This window comes from Mytilus californianus, unplaced genomic scaffold, assembly GCF_021869535.1.
Source record: "Mytilus californianus isolate M0D057914Y unplaced genomic scaffold, xbMytCali1.0.p SCAF_5, whole genome shotgun sequence".
Taxonomy (NCBI): Eukaryota; Metazoa; Mollusca; class Bivalvia; order Mytilida; family Mytilidae; genus Mytilus; species Mytilus californianus.
Genome location: NW_026262701.1, coordinates 79,742,228 through 79,764,252, shown reverse-complemented (window position 1 = coordinate 79,764,252; position 22,025 = coordinate 79,742,228). Strand labels below are relative to the sequence as shown.

At 33.1% G+C, this 22,025-nt stretch overlaps 1 protein-coding gene across 5 annotated transcripts in view; it reads right to left on the bottom strand.

The window, feature by feature from the left end:
• Positions 1-22,025, bottom strand: part of LOC127703090 (tyrosinase-like protein 1) — a 186,036-nt gene that overhangs the window by 18,453 nt on the left and 145,558 nt on the right. The window contains exon 1 of one of the 5 annotated variants that reach the window (XM_052207509.1): positions 6,970-7,072. The exons of the other annotated variants lie outside the window; for them this stretch is intronic. Within the exon in view, the coding sequence (XP_052063469.1) occupies positions 6,970-7,059 (90 nt within the window). The 5' untranslated portion in view covers positions 7,060-7,072. Of the gene's footprint in view, positions 1-6,969; positions 7,073-22,025 lie in introns of those variants that run through there. 5 annotated transcript variants of the gene reach the window in all.

Below are 22,025 nucleotides of genomic sequence, written 5' to 3'. Positions count from 1 at the left end.
TCGGCTCCAGCGGTGTTTCTTCAGTGCGGTCTTGTGTGCGCTGTTCTCGTTTGCTGTCAAGCTCTTCGATTCTGTGTTAAGTACATGTATACTTGTGTGATGTCTCTTTCCGTACTGTCGGCATTTAAATTCAGAATAACATTCAGCTACTCGGTGATTTCCGAAACAGTAAAAACATACCTTTTTAGCTTTAAAATTTCTATGCGTTTCTCAACATCTTTCACATTTTTACATGTATTAAGATGATGCGATTCCTCACCAAACAATAAAATTGAGAATGGAAATGGAGAATGTGTCAAAGAGACAACAACCCGACCATAGAGCAGACAACAGCCGAAGGCCACCAATGGGTCTTCAATGCAGCGAGAAACTCCCGCACCCGGAGGCGTCCTTCAGCTGGCCCCTAAACAAATATGTATACAAGTTCACTGATAATGGACGTCATACTAAACTCCAAATTATACACAAGAAACTAAAATTAAAAATGATACAAGACTAACAAAGGCCAGAGGCTCCTGACTTGGGACAGGCGCAAAAATGCGGCGGGGTTAAACATGTTTTTTGAGATCTCAACCCTCCCCCTATACCTCTAGCCAATGTTTAAAAAACAAACGTACAACAGTACGCACAGTAAAACTCAGTTTAAGAGAAGTCCGAGTCCGATGTTAGAATAGGAAACAAAACAAAATAAACAAAATGACAATAATACATAAATAACAACAGACTACTAGCAGTTACTGACATGCCAGCTCCAGACCTCAATTAAACTGATTGAAAGATTATGTCTTCATCATATGAATATCAGGCACAATCCCTCCTGTTAGGGGTTTAGTATTTTACCATCATAAAATATATGAGAAGAACATAACCCGTGTCATGCCAACAACTGGTTTTAGAATAAATATGTTTAATTCCGATGCAAAGACCCTATAAGTGAATCAATATTAAAGCCAAAATATGCAATCTTTAATGACCTGACAACAGTATCGTAACTATATCCCTTCCTAATAAGTCTGTTTAAAGGTTTTGTTAGCTTATGAGGTGAATACTGACATTTTTGTGCTTTGTAAAGAATATTACTATAAAAGATTGGATGTGAAATACCCGAACGTATAAGATGTCTGCATGTTGAGTTATATTTACGAATGATGTCCTTATACCGATGATAAAATTTAGTAAATGTTTTGACTAGTTTATGATATCGAAAACCCTGGTGTAATAATTTTTCAGTAATACATAAATTTCTCTCGCTAAAATCTAATACGTTGTTACATACACGAGCGAATCGTACAAGTTGAGATATATAAACACCATAAGATGGTGACAAGGGAACGTCACCATCTAAAAATGGATAATTAACGATAGGAAATGAAAAATCATCTCTTTTATCATAAATTTTTTGTATTAAGCTTCCCGTTAATGATATAGATATCAAGATCGAGGAAAGGACAGTGGTCATTGTTAGTATTAGCTTTATTTAAAGTAAGTTCAACAGGATAAATTTCTTTAGTATACATACTGAAGTCGTCATTATTGAGAGCCAATATATCATCCAAATATCTAAAAGTATTGTTAAATTTTTGTATCAGATGTTGTTTCGATGGGTCTTTGCTGATTTTAGTCATAAATTGTAACTCATAACAATACAAAAACAGGTCCGCAATAAGTGGTGCACAGTTAGTCCCCATTGGAATTCCGATAACTTGACGATATACGGAATCTCCAAAGCGAACAAAAATGTTATCAAGTAAAAATTCAAGGGCAGATATAGTATCAAAGCATGTCCAATTGACATAGCTCTTTTGTTTGTTGCTACTAAAAAATGACCTAAAAGAGTTTGAACATATGTATTCGCATTCCGATTTTTTAAATGCCCATTTAATTAGGTGTGTGAATTTTTTCTTAATAAGAATATGAGGCAAAGTGGTATATAGGGTAGAAAAATCAAAACTTTGAACAGATTCAAAATCACCAATATATGCATGCAATTTATCAAGTACTTCCAACGAGTTTTTGACACTCCAAAAGTAGTTAATTCCACTATTTTCAAAGGCCTTATTTGAACAATTTATTATCAGGTTTTTGATTGTACCAAGTGTGCTAGTAAGTAGAATAGACAATTTAGTAGTGGAACAATGACTTGAAGACGAAATGAATCTATATTTGTAAGGTGATTTGTGTAGCTTCGGAAGCCAGTACATAGTTGGGACTTTCATTGTATTTGGTTCTGCTTGTAAAGAAGTAGCTACTAGTTTATGTTTGTTACATATATCGTTTTCTGAAAATGAAGTCAGTTGGAATGTTGGCGAATTCGTGATTTCCTTTTGCAGAACCTCAATGTAAAATTTACGTCAAACTATAATGATATTATTAGCAGCTTTATCAGCCGGGACAAAAACAAATTCATTGGCTAGTTCTTTTAGTTTATGTTTGATACGAGAAATAGGATTTTTATGGTTGTTGTTAAGAGTAAAATGTTCTTTAAAATGTTGTATACGTATATCAACTATCTTCATTACTGAATTAAAAAAAGAGTCCAAAGATTTTTTGTCAGCTTTTTCCCGTTTTATCCATTTCAAACAGTAAGCACGAAGTGAGTCGTGGATGATATTACGACACTCATTCCAATTAATAATTGACGGTGGGCGATATTTAGGTCCTTTACTGAGGAATGATTTTAACTCTCGGTCGCGAACGATGTTAAGGTCTCCTGTTATAACATGGGAAATGGGGCCATAAGTGTATTCGGAATTACTACAATTACATGACGGAGGTGTATTTTCACTGATATTTACATCTTTACAGACTTGGCTATAATTAAACACAAATTTTCGGGTAGATTTCTTGTAAATATAACAAATAAGAGGGAGTTCAGTATTATCAAAATATCCAGGAATTTGTTCCTTAACAGAATGGTCGTTAAAAATACCGGCAATGTTTACAAAATCAAAACCTTTATTGAAATACTTTATTTTAATAAAATGTTTTTTATGATCTTCAGGGCGATCAATTTTGGGAAACAGTTTAGAATAACAATATGCCATTATAATTTGAACGATTTCATACTTAGGACTGCAATATGAAATTGTGTTGCAATCCTCTATAATTTTATTTAATTTATTTATAGGTAAAGAACAGAGCTTGGTTAATAGATAATTTCTGCCGTTGTTTTTTGAAATGGAAATTAGGTCCGAAATATTTGTATGGTTGGTCCGAAATTTTCTTTGATTGCGATTTTTTCTACGCCCATGAGAACGGTTTTTACGAACAGTTTTAGAAACTATATCCAAAATGTTAACAAAATCGGTTCTTGATATATTACCAATTCCCATGATGTTATCATTAAGACCGAGAGGGTAGACTGTCTGTAATTTTTTAATCCAATTTAATTCAATTATTTTCCGTGATCGTACAAACTTTGAATGAGATTCACCAGGCTGCTTATTTACTACTTCTAAAGGTTGAACTGTTAAATATTTAATAGGATGATTGTGCTTTTTAAGATGTTGATAAATGATACTTTTGAATTTATTGGGTCTTTTAAAACGATACAGGTGTTCTTGCGTGCGTTTAGATAAATATCGTCCAGTTTCACCTACGTACTGAATACCGCATCCCGGTTTGTTTCATGTGAGTAAATAAATAATACTGTTTGTTTTTCAAGTTATATCAGTTTCAAAATTAAAAGAAAATGTGCGACCATTAAACGTTGACCTTACCGTATTGTTGGTGGAAAGACGGGGACATGTAAGTCATTTTTTGGCATGACACTTATCGATAGAAGGGTAACCACGATTTTTATTGTTAAAAATGTTAGCGATGGTAGTATTTTTAGATAAGCGATTTTGAAGATTGAGACGTGTAGATACCCTTTGAACAAGTTTAGTATTTAATATTTTTCCATTTCTAAGCTTTTTTTTAACACCATGTCTTACGTGTCATCGACTGAAAGTGTTTTCTGTTTTTCTCTTCGTTAATAGTTCCGGCAACAAACGAAGCGATCTGTAAAATGTCTGATTCTTCATGACTTGGACCAATAGATTCTCCTGCGACCTGTATGCATACGTCCCTCTTTATTAGTCCCCTCATTGATTCGATGTCCTAGTTATCTTTTTCGCGGTCTTGGGTTATGTTTTTTCGTACATCAGACGGTACTTTAATATGTATTAAAGGCGTGAGAATGGTTCCAAATGTGCACTCCTAAAAATTCTAAACTCCGTATGCTACACTCAATTCTATCGGAAAAGTTTCTCAAACTGTCCGGTTTTGACCTCGGCGCAGACAAATCAATCAAATTTTCAATATATGCGTTCGTCATTTTGTAGTTCTGACCAAACCTCTCTCTCAGTATCGCTACGGCTTGATAGAAATTTGCACTAGTTAGTGGTAATCCGGCGATACATTGTGCGGCTATGCGTTTAATTTGTTTTTGAAAATACGTAAGCTTTTGTACTTCTGTTAATTTTTGGTTATCATGTATTGTTTATTGATAAGCATCCCAGAAAGGTTGCAAATTTAACAAATTGCCATTAAAATATGAAAGATTCAGATTTGGCAGCTTATGATAGATCCTAGAATTTGTTGCGCTCATCGACGATCTGATTTTTTTCTGTTTTGAGCCTGATGTATTGCGTACTTTTGTCAAAATAAGTTCAACATCTAAAAAGTAACGATCTGCCTCATCTATCTCAGCTTTCATGTTTTTCTCAATTATTTCTCTAGAATTTAACTGTCCAGTTGATTAAGAATGTCCCTTTTCTTCTTCAAAGTTTCACATAAACTTTCAATTTCGTCGCGTGGTGTTGTTGATTTTTCTTACACTTCTTCTATCTTGGAAAATAATTTTCTTGCGGCTCATCGATGGCCCACTCTAATGGTTTTCTTTTAGTCATTATATCTTCTGTTCAAGGCACCAAAGTGACGGATGGGAAGACTCGATGTATGGACAGAGAGTAAACAACGTCTATTTGGTTTTACTGTGTAATCTCAACTCAATATAATAACGTATTACATAATAATAGTGACAAAAGATATAGTCACGTTAACAATGGTAAAATGAAAACGGCGTTAAAAGTAGCGTTACATTCGACAGTAATTGTTAATTATCTAAATTTAGAAATATACCTTAACAGATATAGAGTAATGACATTTTTGTTTTTGATACTGACTGTATCAGCAAATATATCAAGTTTGCCTGCTGGAGCGAGCAGATGTAGTCAGAATAAAAAAAAAATAAAATTCCATTATTCATTTTTCCGTAATTTGTCTTAACTAAATGTCGTTGGTCTTTTTTTTTTTTTTAATAGAATATACTATCATATACTATATATAACTATTTTCAATCGAACAAAGAGAGGCGAAAGATACCTAAGGGACATTCAAACTCATAGGTCGAAAATAAACAGACAACGCCATGACAAAAACAAAGACCAACAGACAAACAACAGTACACAAAACACAACATAAAAAACTAAAGACTGAGCAACACGAACCCCACCAAAAACAAAACGTTGTGATAGTTGTTCGCTTCTTTGAATGAAGTCGCGTGCATTTCAATGATAGATTGACGCAGATGGACATGAACACGTGACGTTGCATCACTCTTACGTGAGGTCATTGCCTGATATTTTTGAATGTCAGGTCCTGTCCATGACATAGAAAAAATATTAAACAGTTAGTTCAAAAGGGAATTTACAAATAAAATCCATCAAACTATGTCTTAATAACAGCATTCAACATTGCTGAGGCAGACTTTTTTCTTTTTTAGTATTTACACAAGCACACATAAGTATAAAAACATACAGGTGGTTATGAGCAAAACCAATTTTTATTTTTCATAAAAATGTATTTTTAGCTTTATACTTTCGTATTAATATGTTGACTTTCTCTTACGTTTTGTTACATATACAGATTATCTGTCTAACATAAAAAAAAAAAGGAGATGCGGTGTGATTAAAAATGAGACAATTATCCACCAGGGTTTAAAAGGTTTAAATATAAGCAATTATAGGTCACTGTATGGTCTTCAACAATACGAAAACAATTACTGTAGAGTCAGCTACAAAAGGCTCTGACATGAAAAATTTGAAACAATTCAAACGAGAAAACTAACGGTCTTGTTTATAACAATACAATAAGTTGGTTTATATATATTTTTTCTTTTTCAGAAATTTAGTAAATAGAGAAGGATGCAACCTTCAGAGGTTGATCAAGGATGATCATATCTAAGCTCAACTGGATAGGGTATTTTTATTTAAATTGAATTTGTGATGAAGAAATGAAGATACACATGCAGAAAAAATATTAACGAAAACTCGTTACTTTTTATTATGAAACTAAATGCAATTGTTGGAAATAGTAAAACCTTTATACCGTAAAAAATTAAGATCAGTATTGAAAATCATGCAGTATGATTTGAAATTATACAGAAGGGTTTCATCGACTTTTCTTGATAAACAGAAAACAGTTTTGTAAATTTAGCTAAAAGTTCTAATAAGACAGTTTTTCTCGTTATTGCACAGATCTTTGAAATTATCATTGCCATGTCATATGAAGGTCGATAATTATATGATGCAGCAGTAAGTAATTTACTAAAATATCTCATACAGTTTTTTTCTTTTTGTTTTTCTTTTTATAGCTGAAAACAAAATTGTGTTTTTTTTTCTTTTTGGTCAAAGCAAAAATAGAATTAAGGCGATAGTAGTTAACCCCTGTTTAAATCTCGTTAATCGATTAAAAAGAGTCAAATTAAGATAAGAAACAAAAACTTAGCGTCTCACATGAACTCTAAAAGGAGCGAGACCGAGTGCGTCGACAGGGTAAGTGTCTCCTGCTATGTATGCATCGCCCGCCTTGCGAATCCACATTCAGTCAACATGACACAATCGGGAATAGGATTCACTTGGTAAAATTACAAAGCATACGACTTAACTGGTAAAACTTAAATATTTTCAAAAAAACAATACTTACCAATGCTCTGTCGATATGCATCCTACTACCAAATCTATTAAAGACCATAAACAAATGACTTTTGAAAGTATTTTGCTGACATATGAACATATTTATTATTTGATCAACATTTAAAACTTGAATAGAATGACACTTTATTACATGTATAAATTAGTCTTATTTTGATTGACTAGGTGCATGCAAACTTGAATTCATAAGTAAGTTTTTTTTTGGTTTTGATCATTTTAGTGCATGTGTTACATCTAAAACAAACATAGAAAAATGATATTACTATGTACATTGCAATCACTATTTCACGCTGACTATTTTCCTTTTCAGTTCTTTTTCATGCGTTTCAGATGATTCGACTATCAATACTAAAATTAAACTTAATTCAATGATCAAAGTTTTTTATCAATAAAACAGAAATTTCAGTGACAATAACATATCATTTTTAAATCAAATTCGTATAACAAGGTTTCGAGGAATACTGATTTCAAGTTAAATATAGATTCTACCACTGCATCGAGTGTGATACAATATTTATCCACTCGAGACAGTTAAATTTTCAAATTTAAAACGCGAGGCTCGCCGAGCGTTTTAAATATTTAAAATTTAACTGCCGAGAGTGGATAAATATCGTATTACACGAGATTTGGCGGTGGAATCTGTTTCTCTAATGATTTTCAACAATACGTAGGCAAATTTATTCCTTCTTTTTGAATGATCTGTAAAAAGATGTGTTCTTTCTATGTGACGTCATCAGGCATGGTCGCATTTTTTCATGCCGTCACAATAGGAAATTCAGAGGAAAGCAAGAAAATTCGACGTCATAATCGGATTTTAACCAATGAAGAACTGAGATCAAACGAACCACACGTTGATTGAATTTTTTTTATACAATGGGTGCAGAAAGGGATAAATTGACGAAGAATTAGAGAAATTGTTTTAACCTTTTTGTAATATTAACATGTCTTTTATACAATTGTACTTCTATTTTTTCTGATATTTAATTTGTTAGACCTCGAAAAGTGTTCGGATTACAGAGATCTTTTATTCGATATTCATATGCAATTCCTTATGATCTAGTTGCTTGCATTATGTTTTAATTTCTTTAGATAACCCATTACGTACCTTTACAAATGTATATACCTACTACGCTCCTAGACAATACCCGTTTTATTCTTTTTTGTGTCCATGGTTGATATCTATTCACAAATGCCTACTAAACTAGAAAATAATTGTAGTGTCAAATGCAATAAGTCCTATGTTTTCAATTTTTTTTATTTACTTCTACGTGGTTGCAGCTAGATAATCAGTATTACATGAACATTTCTAAAACAATAGATGTAGCTGACAATGCAACCCCTATGAAATCATTCTATTTTAAGTTTAACTACAATTGATGTCTCTTAAAATAAAAGATGATGATTATGTACATTAAATTTAGCGATTTGACAAATTGAATCACGATGATACATACAAAAACGGCGCAACGAATAAAACAATAAGACATGTGTACAAGCGTATCAACATAATATAGTGTGTGTCATATGTGGATCAGGATAAAATGTCTTCGTGTTATATGTTTCGGTCCGATAGCCTTTGTCTTGTCATTTGTTCAATCAACCTATTGTGCTGTTCTTAGAATGTGAATATGAAATTAAAATTAAACGGACAGTTATGTAAACGTCAAATAAAATTGAGAATGGAAACGGGGAATGTGTAAAAGTGACAACAACTCGACTAATGTATGTAAAGTTAACGGATGCTATCAATTTAATTTAACCACATAAAAATCTCATCAAATATACCAGGCTTATTTGTATGTCAGACGTGCGTTCCGTCTTTATTAGACTTAACAGTCTCGCCCGAATCAAAACAGTTAGAAGGAAACATCATACACATGTATACGAAGTTAAAGTAAAAAAACGCAGATTTTGAAAAAGTTGAGCCAATTACGGCTAAGGCAGTCTTAGCCTGTGGCAATCAAGGTGATTCAGATTTTATGAATGGGAATTCACAGAAAATAAATATATTAATGATATAAACGGTGCCATATTTTTACGCCAAAAGCATGTTTTGACACAAAGTATCACTGAAGTGTTTCTAGAGACCAAATGTTTTGTTAATTGAAAATTGAAAACCTTATACAAATGTTGACGAGCTGATATAACCGAAAATGATCAAAACTTTAGCCTAGCCAGGTCAATTGGCACTTTTGGAGCAAGATCTGCTTACCCGTCTAGAGCAGCTGAGATCTCCACCAGTTTTTGGTGGGGTTTTTGTTGCTCAGTCGTTAGTTTTCTATGGTACTGTTATTTGTCTGTTGATCTTTTTCTTTTTTAGCCATGGCTTTGGTATTTTTTGCCTCTCTTTCAAGATGCAAAAATTGAACATTTTCTATGAAATGTCCTGTCTGGGCTTTTTATAGCTGACTATACGTCATGGGTTTTGCTCATTGTCGAAGGCCATACAATAGTTGCTTAAATCTATGTTATTTGGAATCTATTTGTTGGTTATCTCATTGGCAATCATATGTCGCACCCCCTTATCTTATAAAGGTTAAGCGTTGACTGTTTTGCATTTTGTTTTGCGATTATCTTGATCTTGCAATAAAATGATATATATAACACTTTATAAATTTTGTGCACTTGGAGAGCTATCTTGATTTACCTTCAAATTGCTCAACACCATCATTTTGAATTAAAGACGATGATATATAAATATTTGAAGAGCTCTTTAAAAGTATAGCCAGATCTACCCATTGACATGGGAGATTGAATCTTAGTTTTTTCATAATTTCTAAAATTATGAACGGAAAATTTATGAAAGTTATGTTATAAACCATCTAAACACTGATTACAGAGCTGATGATACCCTAGTGATAGGCAGTTCACGAACAGTGGAATCTACCCAGTGCTGATAATTAAAATAACGCTTCATAAATTTGGTGCGTCTGAAGCACTTTTCTGTTTTCCCCTTCATTAGGAATGAAGTAATTGTGCCAGCTGTCTTTTCTAGATGTGTTATGTTGTTGTGTTGCTCTCTCATCGTCTTTTACTTCGTATCATCCTGATATTCATATTGCATGTGATAAAAAAATTAAATAACAAAAATACGGAACTCCAATGAAAATTCAAATCGGAAAGTCCCATATCAAATGGCAAAATCAAAAGCTAAAACACATCAAACAAATGGAAAACAACTGTCATATTCCTGACTTGGTACAGGCATTTCCTTATGTAGAAAATCGTGGATTAAACCTGGTTTTATAGGAAGCTAAACCTTTCTCTTGTATGACAGTCGCAAAAAATTCAATTATATTGACAACAATGTGTGAACAAAACAAACAGACATTATTGGTAAACATGTTGAAAATAGGGGTACAGCAGTCAACATTATGTTATAATCTTAATGTCTATGAAAACAAACAAATATGCAAACAAAGAAAAACAAAATGGCATGTAGACAAAGCACATAAGCAAAAATGAAAGACAAAAATACAAAAATGACCATAGTAGAATTACACAATGGCGGGATGTATAAGTACCGAGTCACGCCAAAAGTATATTACCAAAATTGGACTAAACAGTAAAGGTTTATGATTTACAAATTAAAGACAAATAAAAGAATAAGTTATTAAGATGATCAATAACGCCAGTACCTAGAATTTATACTTTAAGACCATCATGTATTATTTGTGAAGTTGATACGGAAGATTTATCAACAAGGCCTTGGTTTCTCACGATGAACTCTTTAGAAAATAGACGAGACGTTCTTTGACATAACCCTGGTTCATCAACTATCTGCTCAGACACTGGCGACGTTTTATAAAGTCTGTGTTGCAGCTGCAAGCTCTTGAATACCAATTGAGTGGGAAATGTATTTCCTATATGCACTTTATACATTGACTCTTTGTTAAAGTAAGAGCAAAGAAAATCACTAGTATTCAAAATCATTTGTTTTATATTTAAAACGATCCACAGGGTTATCAAGAAATTGACACAAGGTTTCCAAACTTTAACTTGTCCAACAAAAAATTAATGAAACAAAATGATATGAAAAATTTATTTCAAGCATTGTTTAAAGGTTATCTTCATATTGTCGTTTCATTGTTACAGGGTTCATATATTTCAGCATATTCATTGATAGGCTTAAGGAACCAACAAATTCGATTCAAATGGACTCACAAGATAACAGTTTTTCATATCTAACGACCAAAAACATGTATTTCCTTTGGACTTCTTAATTTAAAGTGGTCTAACAGCATCTGCAGTAGCACTGTTGAGCTTTAAGATAATCCAAACTGATCATTTGTTCCCAATACAATTAACTTAAGCTGAGGAAATTACAGTCTTATTAATGAGAACGAATTGCTCGCTACTTTTTCTCATGCGATTCACTTATTTTTTTGTTTATTACCTCGATTTGTCTCTTAATCGATTTATGAATTTGATCAACATCGTTAGACTACTGTTAAACCTTCCACTTGTATGACAGTTGTTTATAGTTCCGTTATATTTACAAAATTGGGTGAGCAATAAAGTATCAATTATATTTGTGGTTTTTTAATACATCAAAATACGGAAGAGTGTTTTAATGTTACAATATAATTACAGTTTGTTGTGATTTAAAATTGTTTGAATGTTACAACATAATAACACTTTATTGTGATTAAAGAGTTTTTCAATTGATATTTTTCAGATAAAGTTAAAAATTTGTTGTTGAATATTAATACACTGTACCGACCGACTAATCATTTCACTGGAAAGTACTTTTGACACGTATACTGTCAAAATGACATAAACACTATCAATATTAAAGCATGACAAATTTTATAATTTCATATTATTGCATATCCTAAACTGTTTAATTTTTTTTTTACCTTGTTAAAATTTTTATATCGGCTGATTGCTTGCTACATCATTTTTGTCGAACCTGCGACTTTTGTCGCAGAAAGCTCGACATTGGGATAGTGATCCGGCGGCCAACTTCTTAAAAGCTTTATATTTTAGAAGCTAGAAGACCTGGATGCTTCATACTTTGTATATAGATGCCTTATGTTACGCAGTTTCCGTCTGTCATATGTCCATTGTCCTTGACCTCATTTTCATGGTTCAGTGACTACTTGAAAAAAAAACACATTTTTTGTAATGTTAATTTCTTTCTTATTATGAGTAATATGATAACTAGAATTAGTATGTGCGTGTCTTGCAAGGTCTTCATGCCCGTCAGACAATTTTCATTTGACCTCGACCTCATTTCATTGATCAGTGAACAAGGTTAAGTTTTCGTGGTAAAGTCCATATATCAGATACTATAAGCAGAAGGTCTACTATATTTGGTATATGGAATGATTGTAAGGTGTACATGTCCAACTGGTAGGTGTCATCTGACCTTGACCTCATTTTCATGGTTCAGTGGTTAAAGTTAAGTTTTGAGTTTTGGTCTTTTTTTCTAATACTATATGCAATAGGTCAACTATAAATGGTGTATGGAAATATTTTATGATGAACATGTCAGTCTCACAGGTTTTATTTGACCTTGACCTCATTTTCACGGTTCATTTCTCAGTGTTAAGTTTTTGTGTATTGGTCTGTTTTTCTTCAACTATAAGCAATATATCAACTATATTTGATGTATTTAAGGAATGTAAGGTGTATATGTCTTCTGACAGGTATCATCTGACCTTGACCTCATTTTCATGGTTCATTGGTCAATGTTAAGTTTTCATGGTTAAGTTTGTTTCTTAGATACTCTAAGCAATAGGTCAACTATATTTAATGTCTAAATTGATTGTAAGGTGTACATGTCTGTCTGGCATGGTTCATCTGACCTTGAACTCATTTTCGTGGTTCATTGGTCAATTTTAAGTTTTCTTGTTTAAGACTGTTTCTTATAAACATTAAGCAATAGGTCAACTATGTTTGGTTTCTTGAATGATTGTAAGGTGTACATGTATTTCTCGTTTGGTTTATCTGACTTTGACCTCATTTTCTTGGATCATGTTAAGTTTATGTGTTACTTGTAGTAATGCTTTGTATTTAGGACTATCAACATAAAATCAATGGTTAGTAAAAAAGGCGAGACGTTTCAGCGTGTGCATTCTTGTATTTAGTTTCTATTGTTTTATACATAATTCTCTATTCTAACTTTTGGCTCTGAGCGTAACTGGATGTTTGAATAGAGAAATTACAATTAGGATAATTGTATACTTCCTTTAATATGTTACCATCATAATTTGAAAGATGATAAATGTATATCTGGTGTTTTCAGTGTGTTCGTTTTGTCAATTCAGTGATTGAATGATTTTTAAAATACACAAATTAATAATAAAAATTAATATTTTAGAACTGTACCATTAAGTAAGTAACAAGTAATATGTTCTTTGTGCACATTATTAATATGATCTATAGACCATCGAAATCACTAAATACATTAATTATGTCGAACATTCATACTTACGGACCAGTGTGGAGCGAACCCTTTAACATAACGATTGATGTGGCTGCTTCTTTAAATTTAAACAATTACACCAATAGAATTTTCCGTTACATATAACGGATAGATCTTACCATATTCTTGAAACGTTAAAAAATCGGTATGAATTACATATTTCTGTACTTTGATTTAACCTTTAATTTAGTTATCAAAATGTATGGTTAAAATCAACTAACGTAAACATTGCTTCATTCTGTATTTGTGTGTTGATATAGATTTTAACAATGTCAAATGAATTGTTTCATATTTTTTATGTCGGTGCCTTTTATAGCCGACTATACGGTATTCGTTTTTCTCATTGTTGAAGGCCATACAGTTGTCTATAATTACTTATACCCATTGCATTTGAGTTTTGGTGGATAGTTGTCTCATTAGTAATCATACCACATCTCCTTAATTTTATAAGTTTGAAAATAAACTCAAAATCCTTCCCTTAAAATGGTTTTGATTAGAACATTAAAAGTTCTAAACAACAATGTACCTATAAATAAGAAGATGTGGTATGAGTGCCAATGAGACAACTATCCATCCAATTCACAATGTGTAAAAAGTAAACAATTATAGGTCAAAGTACAGCCTTCAACACGGAGCCTTGGCTAACACCGAACAGCAAGCTATAAAGGGCCCCACAAAGACTAGTGTAAAACAACTCAAACAGGAAAACCAACGGTCTAATCTATATAATAAACAAAAAACGAGAAACACTTATGAACCACACCAAAAAACGACAACCACTGAACAAACGGCTCCTGACTTAGGACAGGTGCATAAAAATTCAGTGGATTGAAACATTTTAACATGTACCTACATTAGATAAAACAATTCAACCAACAACCTGAACATGAATTTACCTTGGAGTTTGGTTTCTTATAAATACTTTTTTTTTAAACGGTGGAAAACTTTCCCTGTCGGGAATGCATAGTTCTATTTTTATAAACGTTTAAAATTATTAGGTGACAGAGACTGTGCACAAAACTAAATGCAAAATAAAATGCACAAAAACGAAAATAAAGTTTGAGCTCCTCTTGCTCTGTTTTAAAATATGTTATATAACGTCTTTTAAATAATTCCCAGATTAAGTCAACAAAAGCACGATGACACCAGAATACTGGATCGAATGCACCCTTTGTCCCGCTTGCCATGCTTCCTTCTACTCAAACATGAAACAGTTCGTGATAGCATTCACATCAAAACTAGCGTTGGTTGCGTTAGACTATCTCGCTGTGACTTATTCTAGATAGCACGTCTGTAATTTCTTTTTTTTTGGAAATCAATGCTCCCGGTCCGCTGATTGCCCGCATAATACTAAGTCAGTGTAAGTTTGCATAAAACTCTTCGGTAACTTGACCAAAGCGGTGTCCCAAAATATTTGTTTGAGAATAAAATGAATACAATTGGACACGGTCATGTATACAGGGGGAAATCCTCACATATGAAATGAAATAGTTTTATATTAACATTTTTAAACACATTCAATTATCCAGAGAGATAGACTGATGTTTTTGATATAATATAAGCACAAAAAAAAGAGGGTGGGCTACCATTAACGGAACAAAACAAAAGATTTTAGTTGACAAACCCTGTTTACCTAATTTCTTTGACAAAACTAAAACTTCCTTTTTAGTAAGTTAATAATGGGCATACAGGCATATTGAAGAAACTCGCTGTAGGTCAAATCAAGCATGTGCCTTTGTTGTTTACTATAAACACAACAGTTTTTTAAACATCAAAAACAGAATGACCACAAGTATAAGGATCGATTTGATTTGCCACAAATAAACTTAGAGGAGAACATGCCGGAATATCTTGTTAAATGCTTGCTGTATATCTATGTCTGCTTTTTTAGGACTGCTGCAGACCTATTGACAAGTCTGCTCCGGACCAAACCTGTGGACAGGTCTGCTATTGACTGGTCCTAAAGACAGGTTGGCCCAGATCAGAGCTGAGGATAGGTCTGTCCAAGACCAGACCTCTGGACAGGTATGCTACTGACCAGACCTAAGGACATGTCTGTTTATGTCAGATTGCCGTGTATGAGACTTTTCATATTAGACCTGAGCTTTTATTATGTAAACAATATTATATGACGGTATAATACTAAACCCCTCACAGGAGGGATTGTGCCTGATATTCATATGATGAAGACATAATCTTTCAATCAGTTTAATTGAGGTCTAGAGCTGGTATGTCAGTAACTGCTAGTAGTCTGTTGTTATTTATGTATTATTGTCATTTTGTTTATTTTCTTTTGTTTCCTATTCTGACATCGGACTCGGACTTCTCCTGAACTGAGTTTTACTGTGCGTACTGTTGTACGTTTGTTTTTTCTACATTGGCTAGAGGTATAGGGGGAGGGTTGAGATCTCAAAAAACATGTTTAACCCCGCCGCATTTTTGCGCCTGTCCCAAGTCCGGAGCCTCTGGCCTTTGTTAGTCTTGTAACATTTTTAATTTTAGTTTCTTGTGTATAATTTAAATAAACTTAGAGGAGAACATGCCGGAATATCTTGTTAAATGCTTGCTGTATATCTATGTCTGCTTTTTTAGGACTGCTGCAGACCTATTGACAAGTCTGCTCCGGACCAAACCTGTAGACAGGTCTGCTATTGACTGGTCCTAAAGACAGGTTTGCCCAGATCAGAGCTGAGGATAGGTCTGTCCAAGACCAGACCTCTGGACAGGTATGCTACTGACCAGACCTAAGGACATGTCTGCTTATGTCAGATTGCCGTGTATGAGACTTTTCATATTAGACCTGAGCTTTTATTATGTAAACAATATTATATGACGGTATAATACTAAACCCCTCACAGGAGGGATTGTGCCTGATATTCATATGATGAAGACATAATCTTTCAATCAGTTTAATTGAGGTCTGGAGCTGGTATGTCAGTAACTGCTAGTAGTCTGTTGTTATTTATGTATTATTGTCATTTTGTTTATTTTCTTTTGTTTCCTATTCTGACATCGGACTCGGACTTCTCTTGAACTGAGTTTTACTGTGCGTACTGTTGTACGTTTGTTTTTTCTACATTGGCTAGAGGTATAGGGGGAGGGTTGAGATCTCAAAAAACATGTTTAACCCCGCCGCATTTTTGTGCCTGTCCCAAGTCAGGAGCCTCTGGCCTTTGTTAGTCTTGTATCATTTTTAATTTTAGTTTCTTGTGTATAATTTGGAGTTTAGTATGGCGTCCATTATCACTGAACTAGTATACATATTTATTTAGGGGCCAGCTGAAGGACGCCTACGGGTGCGGGAGTTTCTCGCTGCATTGAAGACCCATTGGTGGCCTTCGGCTGTTGTCTGATCTATGGTCGGGTTGTTGTCTCTTTGACACATTCCCCATTTCCATTCTCAATTTTTATAATCGTATTGTTCTTTTTTTTCCCAGTACAGCAATTTACTATAATAATACTCGTTAGTGACTCTATAAATATTATACACATTAAAAATTTCTTTTTTTCATTTTATATTCTTATATACATAAAATATTGGCTATAAAATGTTCACACTTCGACATATATACAAGCAGCTATCATAAAAGAAAGCTTTGACAGATTGTATTTTAATTGGAAGGCAGATAGAAAGGTTATATTGGAAAAAAAATTATATGATTGGATATAAACATCATTGTTTACGTTTCTTCGTTCCCCATTTTTCAGTCTCTTCCTTAATATGATTCTTTGCATTACATGGATTTTCATCGTAATTCACCATGTTTGCCTTGGATTTACGATTCTGTTTTTGACGAAATGTTCAAACGAAAATTGGATAGTGTCCGGACATATAAGGTGTCGTATAGTTATAAACCATCTCGTAAATTTCGGCAGATTTATGTTTACCGATTATAAATGAACATCATTGTTTACGTTTCTTCGTTCCCCATTTTTTAGTCTCTTCCTTAATATGATTCTTTGCATTACATGGATTTTCATCGTAATTCACCTTGTTTGCCTTGGATTTACGATTCTGTTTTTGACGAAATGTTCAAACGAAAATTGGATAGTGTCCGGACATATAAGGTGTCGTAAAGTTATAAACCATCTCGTAAATTTCGGCAGATTTATGTTTACCGATTATAAATGAACGTCTAAAAAAATAAACTCGTACTGAACATGAAGGAAATATTTGATTCTGGACGTATAACTACCAACAACCAATCAATCAACCAACATAATATACTGACAATCAGTCAGTGTACTATTCCCAGATGATACCTTCTCATACTTTTCATTATATATATATAATTTTTATAATAAAGTGCAAATATATGGTCAGTTTTAGTTGATGCGGTCAATTAATTTTATTATAAGAGCCAGCCTGAGATATGAAAACTACTGATTTTTGTTGAGGATTTAATTATTTGAATAAAAAGAGGACATACTGACACTCTAAATTGATGCTGACAAAGTTTTTGTAGTCATTGTGTTCCAATATTGCTGTCATTTGTATTATATAATACATCCTGAGTAGCAAAGTACTGATGTATTGCAATGTATAATGCAGCTATATACATTTTTATAATAAAGTGCAAATATGGTCAGTTTTGTTTGTTTTGGTCAGATATTTTTGATATACAAGCCAGCCTTAGATATCAAATCTACTGATTGTTGGTGACGATTCAATTATTTGAATTAAAAGAGGTCATTGTGGCACTCTAAATTGATGAAGACAAAATTTTTTATTCATTGTGTTCCAATATTGCTGCCATTTGTATCTGCAATCCGTCCTGAGTTAAGAAATTTACTGATTCATTTTCCGGCTATATAAATTTTTATAATAAAGTGCAAATATATGGTCAGTTTTGGTTGATGCGGTCAACTTTTTATTTTGAGAGCCAGCCTGAGATATGAAAACTACTGATTTTTGTTGAGGATTTAATTATTTGAATAAAAAGAGGACATGCTGGCACTCTAAATTGATGCTGACATAATGTTTGTAGTCATTGTGTTCCAATATTGCTGTCATTTGTATTATATAATACATCCTGAGTAGCAAAGTACTGATTTATTACAATGTATTATGCAGCTATATAAATATTTTTTTTTTTTTTTATATAAAAAGTGAAAAATGGTAAATTTTGGTTGATGTAGTCAAATATTTTTGATATACAAGCCAGCCTGAGATATCAAATCTACTGATTTTTGTGATTAGTCAATAATTTGAATAAAAAGAGGTACTTGTGGCACTCTAAATTGATGCAGAAACAAATTTGTAGTCATTGTGTTCCAATATTGCTGTCATTTGTATTATACAATCCATCCTGAGTTAAAAAAAAATCAGATTTATTATGCAGCTATATAAATTTTCATAATAAAATGCAAATATCGTCAGTTTTGGTTGGATGTTTTTTTTTTCTTACGACTTTAAAAAAACGACTTGAAGAATTTTATATTCATTAAAATATATATATTCAATGCTCATTAGCAGTATATCGTTTTCGATTTATAAAAAGACAGATAACGTAGAAATTTGTATAACAAGCAAAGTTTTATGCGTACTTTATTTACAAATGCAAAAGTATTTAATCTGTATTTTTTATATCAAGAAACAAAGAGATTCAAAAATGATTTATATGAATCGATGTAGAGCGGTCCTGGTTACAAGTTAACCTGGTTACAAGTTTACTTAGTGTTGAGCAGACCAGCCAAAAGTTAACTTGAGATCAGGTCTAGTTCGATCGGAGTTGTCAAAATCAAAGTTAACTTATTGCAGGACTGGTTTCGAAGTCAACTTTTAATAGTAGCGGACCTGTATGAAGATAACTTTTTCGGCAGTCATAAATACAATCCTAGGACCAAGTCCACTTTTTAAGTTAACTTGATTGTGGTCTTAGAACTGGTCAGAGCAGTCCTAAATCCTCTCGCAGGTTAACTTTGACCAGTCAAAATGACTGGTTAGCAAGTTAACTTGCTGTACAGGTTAGGACTGCACCCATCTGTAAGTTTAATTTGACCCTCTGGAGGATGGAATGGAAAACCTAATGGATAATCTGCAGAGGCATTTGAAAAACGTCTTCTAAATAATTCCCAGACGTATTCAACAAATTCATGCTGGCAACATAATATTGGGTCAAGGAAGCCGTGTGTCCGCTTGCCATGGTTCTATCTAAACAACGGTGTAACAGGTTGTGATAGCCTTCTCAAAAATACCTGCGTTGATCCCTTCGGACAATCTGACTATGACTTTTTCTTGTTCGAACAGCCGCAATTGCAATTTTAGAAAATTAGTCTTCCAGTCCCAGCAATATCACGTCTTATTTTTAACCCAGGTAAAAAACCTTCACTAATCTCGGAAAAAGGTGTCCCATTTTATTTGTTTGAAAACAAAATTGTCCTTTTTTGTCGATTTCCCATCGCTCGATCTAACGAGGAATCCAAGGATGGAGATTGCAATGCACCTGCATACCTTTAAAAAAAAAGATTACTAGCAGTTCAAATATTTTGTCTAAAGATTAAAATAATATTTACAATAACGAAAAAAAATTCAGACATGTTTTCGTGTATAAGTAAGGTTGTTACCACTATTGCAATAATTACTTGTAATAATTAAATCATTGGGATATAAAGTTTACCTTATCGCTAAATTTATTTTCTTAAGATAACAAGTGTGGACACAGATCAGTGTGGATAGTATGATGAATGTTTGACAGTGTGTTCTGAAAGAAAAGGTTTCAATGGTTTTTTTTCATAGTGGTCTATACTCCACAGTGACATTCTATATACCCCTTTCCCTCATAATCTCATTAAGAAAAAAATCACACACCTAACTAAATGGTACTTTGACCTATAATGGTTTACTTTTACAAATTGTGACTTAAATGGAGAGTTGTCTCATTGGCACTCATACCACTTCTTCATATATCTATTTAAAAAGTCAGATTGCGAATACGTATGTTCAAACTCTTTAATGTAATTTTTAAGAAACAACAAACAAAACTGTATCAATTGGACCTGATTTGATGCGAAAACTGCACTTGAATTTTTACTACATAACATTTTTGTTCGCTATGGGGATTCCGTATATCGTCAAGATGTCGGAATTCCAATGGGAACTCACTGTCAAAGACCCATCGAAACAACATCCGATAAAAAACTTTAATGAGACTTTTAGATATTTGGATGATATTTTGGCTCTCAATAATGACGATTTCAGTATGTACACTTAAGAGATTTATCCTGCTGAACTGACTTTAAAAAAGCTAATACTAACAGTGAACACTGCTCTTTCCTTGATTTTGATATCTATATCATTAACGGGAATCTTAATACCAAAATTTACGATAAAAATGAAGATTTTTCACTTCTTATTGTTAATTATCCGTTTTTAGATGGTGACGGTCCCTTGTCACCATCTTATGGTGTTTATATATCTCAACTTGTTCGATTCGCATATTTTGGAATTAATATTGATTCACTCATATGGTCTTTGCATCGAAAATAAACACATTTATTCTAAAACCAGTTGTTGGCATGATACGTGTTATGTTCTTCTCCTATATTTTATGATGGTATAATACTAAATCCCTAGCGGGAGGGATTGTGCTTGCTTTTCATATGATGAAGACATAATCTTTCAATCAGTTTAATTAAGGTCTGGAGCTGGCATGTCAGTAACTGCTAGTAGTCCTTTGTTAATTTATGTATTATTGTCATTTTGCTTAGTTTCTTCTGTTACCTATTCTGACATCGGACTCGGACTTCTTTTAAGCTGAGTTATACTGTGCGTTTTGCTGTGTGTTTGTCTATTCTACATTGGCTAGAAGTATAAGAGGAGGGTTGAGATCGCACAAAACATGTTTAACCCCGCGGCATTTTTGCGCCTGTCCCAAGTCAGGAGCCTCCGGCCTTTGTAAGTCTTGTATGTTTTTTTAATTTTAGTTCAGTTATATGTTTCGGAGTTTAGTGTGACGTCCATTTTCACTGACCTAGTACACATTTTTGTTTAGGGACCAGCTGAAGCCCGCCTCCAGGTGTGGGATTTTCTCGCTGTATTGAAGACCCGTTGGTGGCCTTGGGCTGTTTTGTGCTCTTTTTTTAAACACTCAAAATTAGCAGTGTCGGTTATTCAATATTTGGTTTTTCTGTTCAAAATTGTCATGGAGGAGACACTATTTGTACATGTTATATAGATTACCAAATGATTCTGTTAAAACATGTTCCGCTACTTTGCTTTTGAATAAAAGCAAAAACTCAGAATTAGTAGAGGAACATATTAGCTGCATTTCTACATTTCAGGATTTTAATATGATTTTAAAAGGTGATTTATGAGAACCTGTATGTATGTTCTCCTCGTATGGTTTATTATGTCCGTTGTGGCGGTTATTTCTTACTTGGAACTGTAAATTAGTTGAGGATCAACCCAGTATCATAAGTGAAAGATTTCGTTTAAATGTTCAAAATTGTTTCTTAGGTGTTGTTTAATAGTTCAAAGTTATGATAATACCTGGCATGCACATGGGGCTAGACTATCAAGAAAGAACACTCCTGTTGTTTTACACATGTATTTTAATTCTTTCTTTGAAAATGTCTTTTTCTTATATTCTTCAAGGCCTGGTTGAAGTTATATAAAA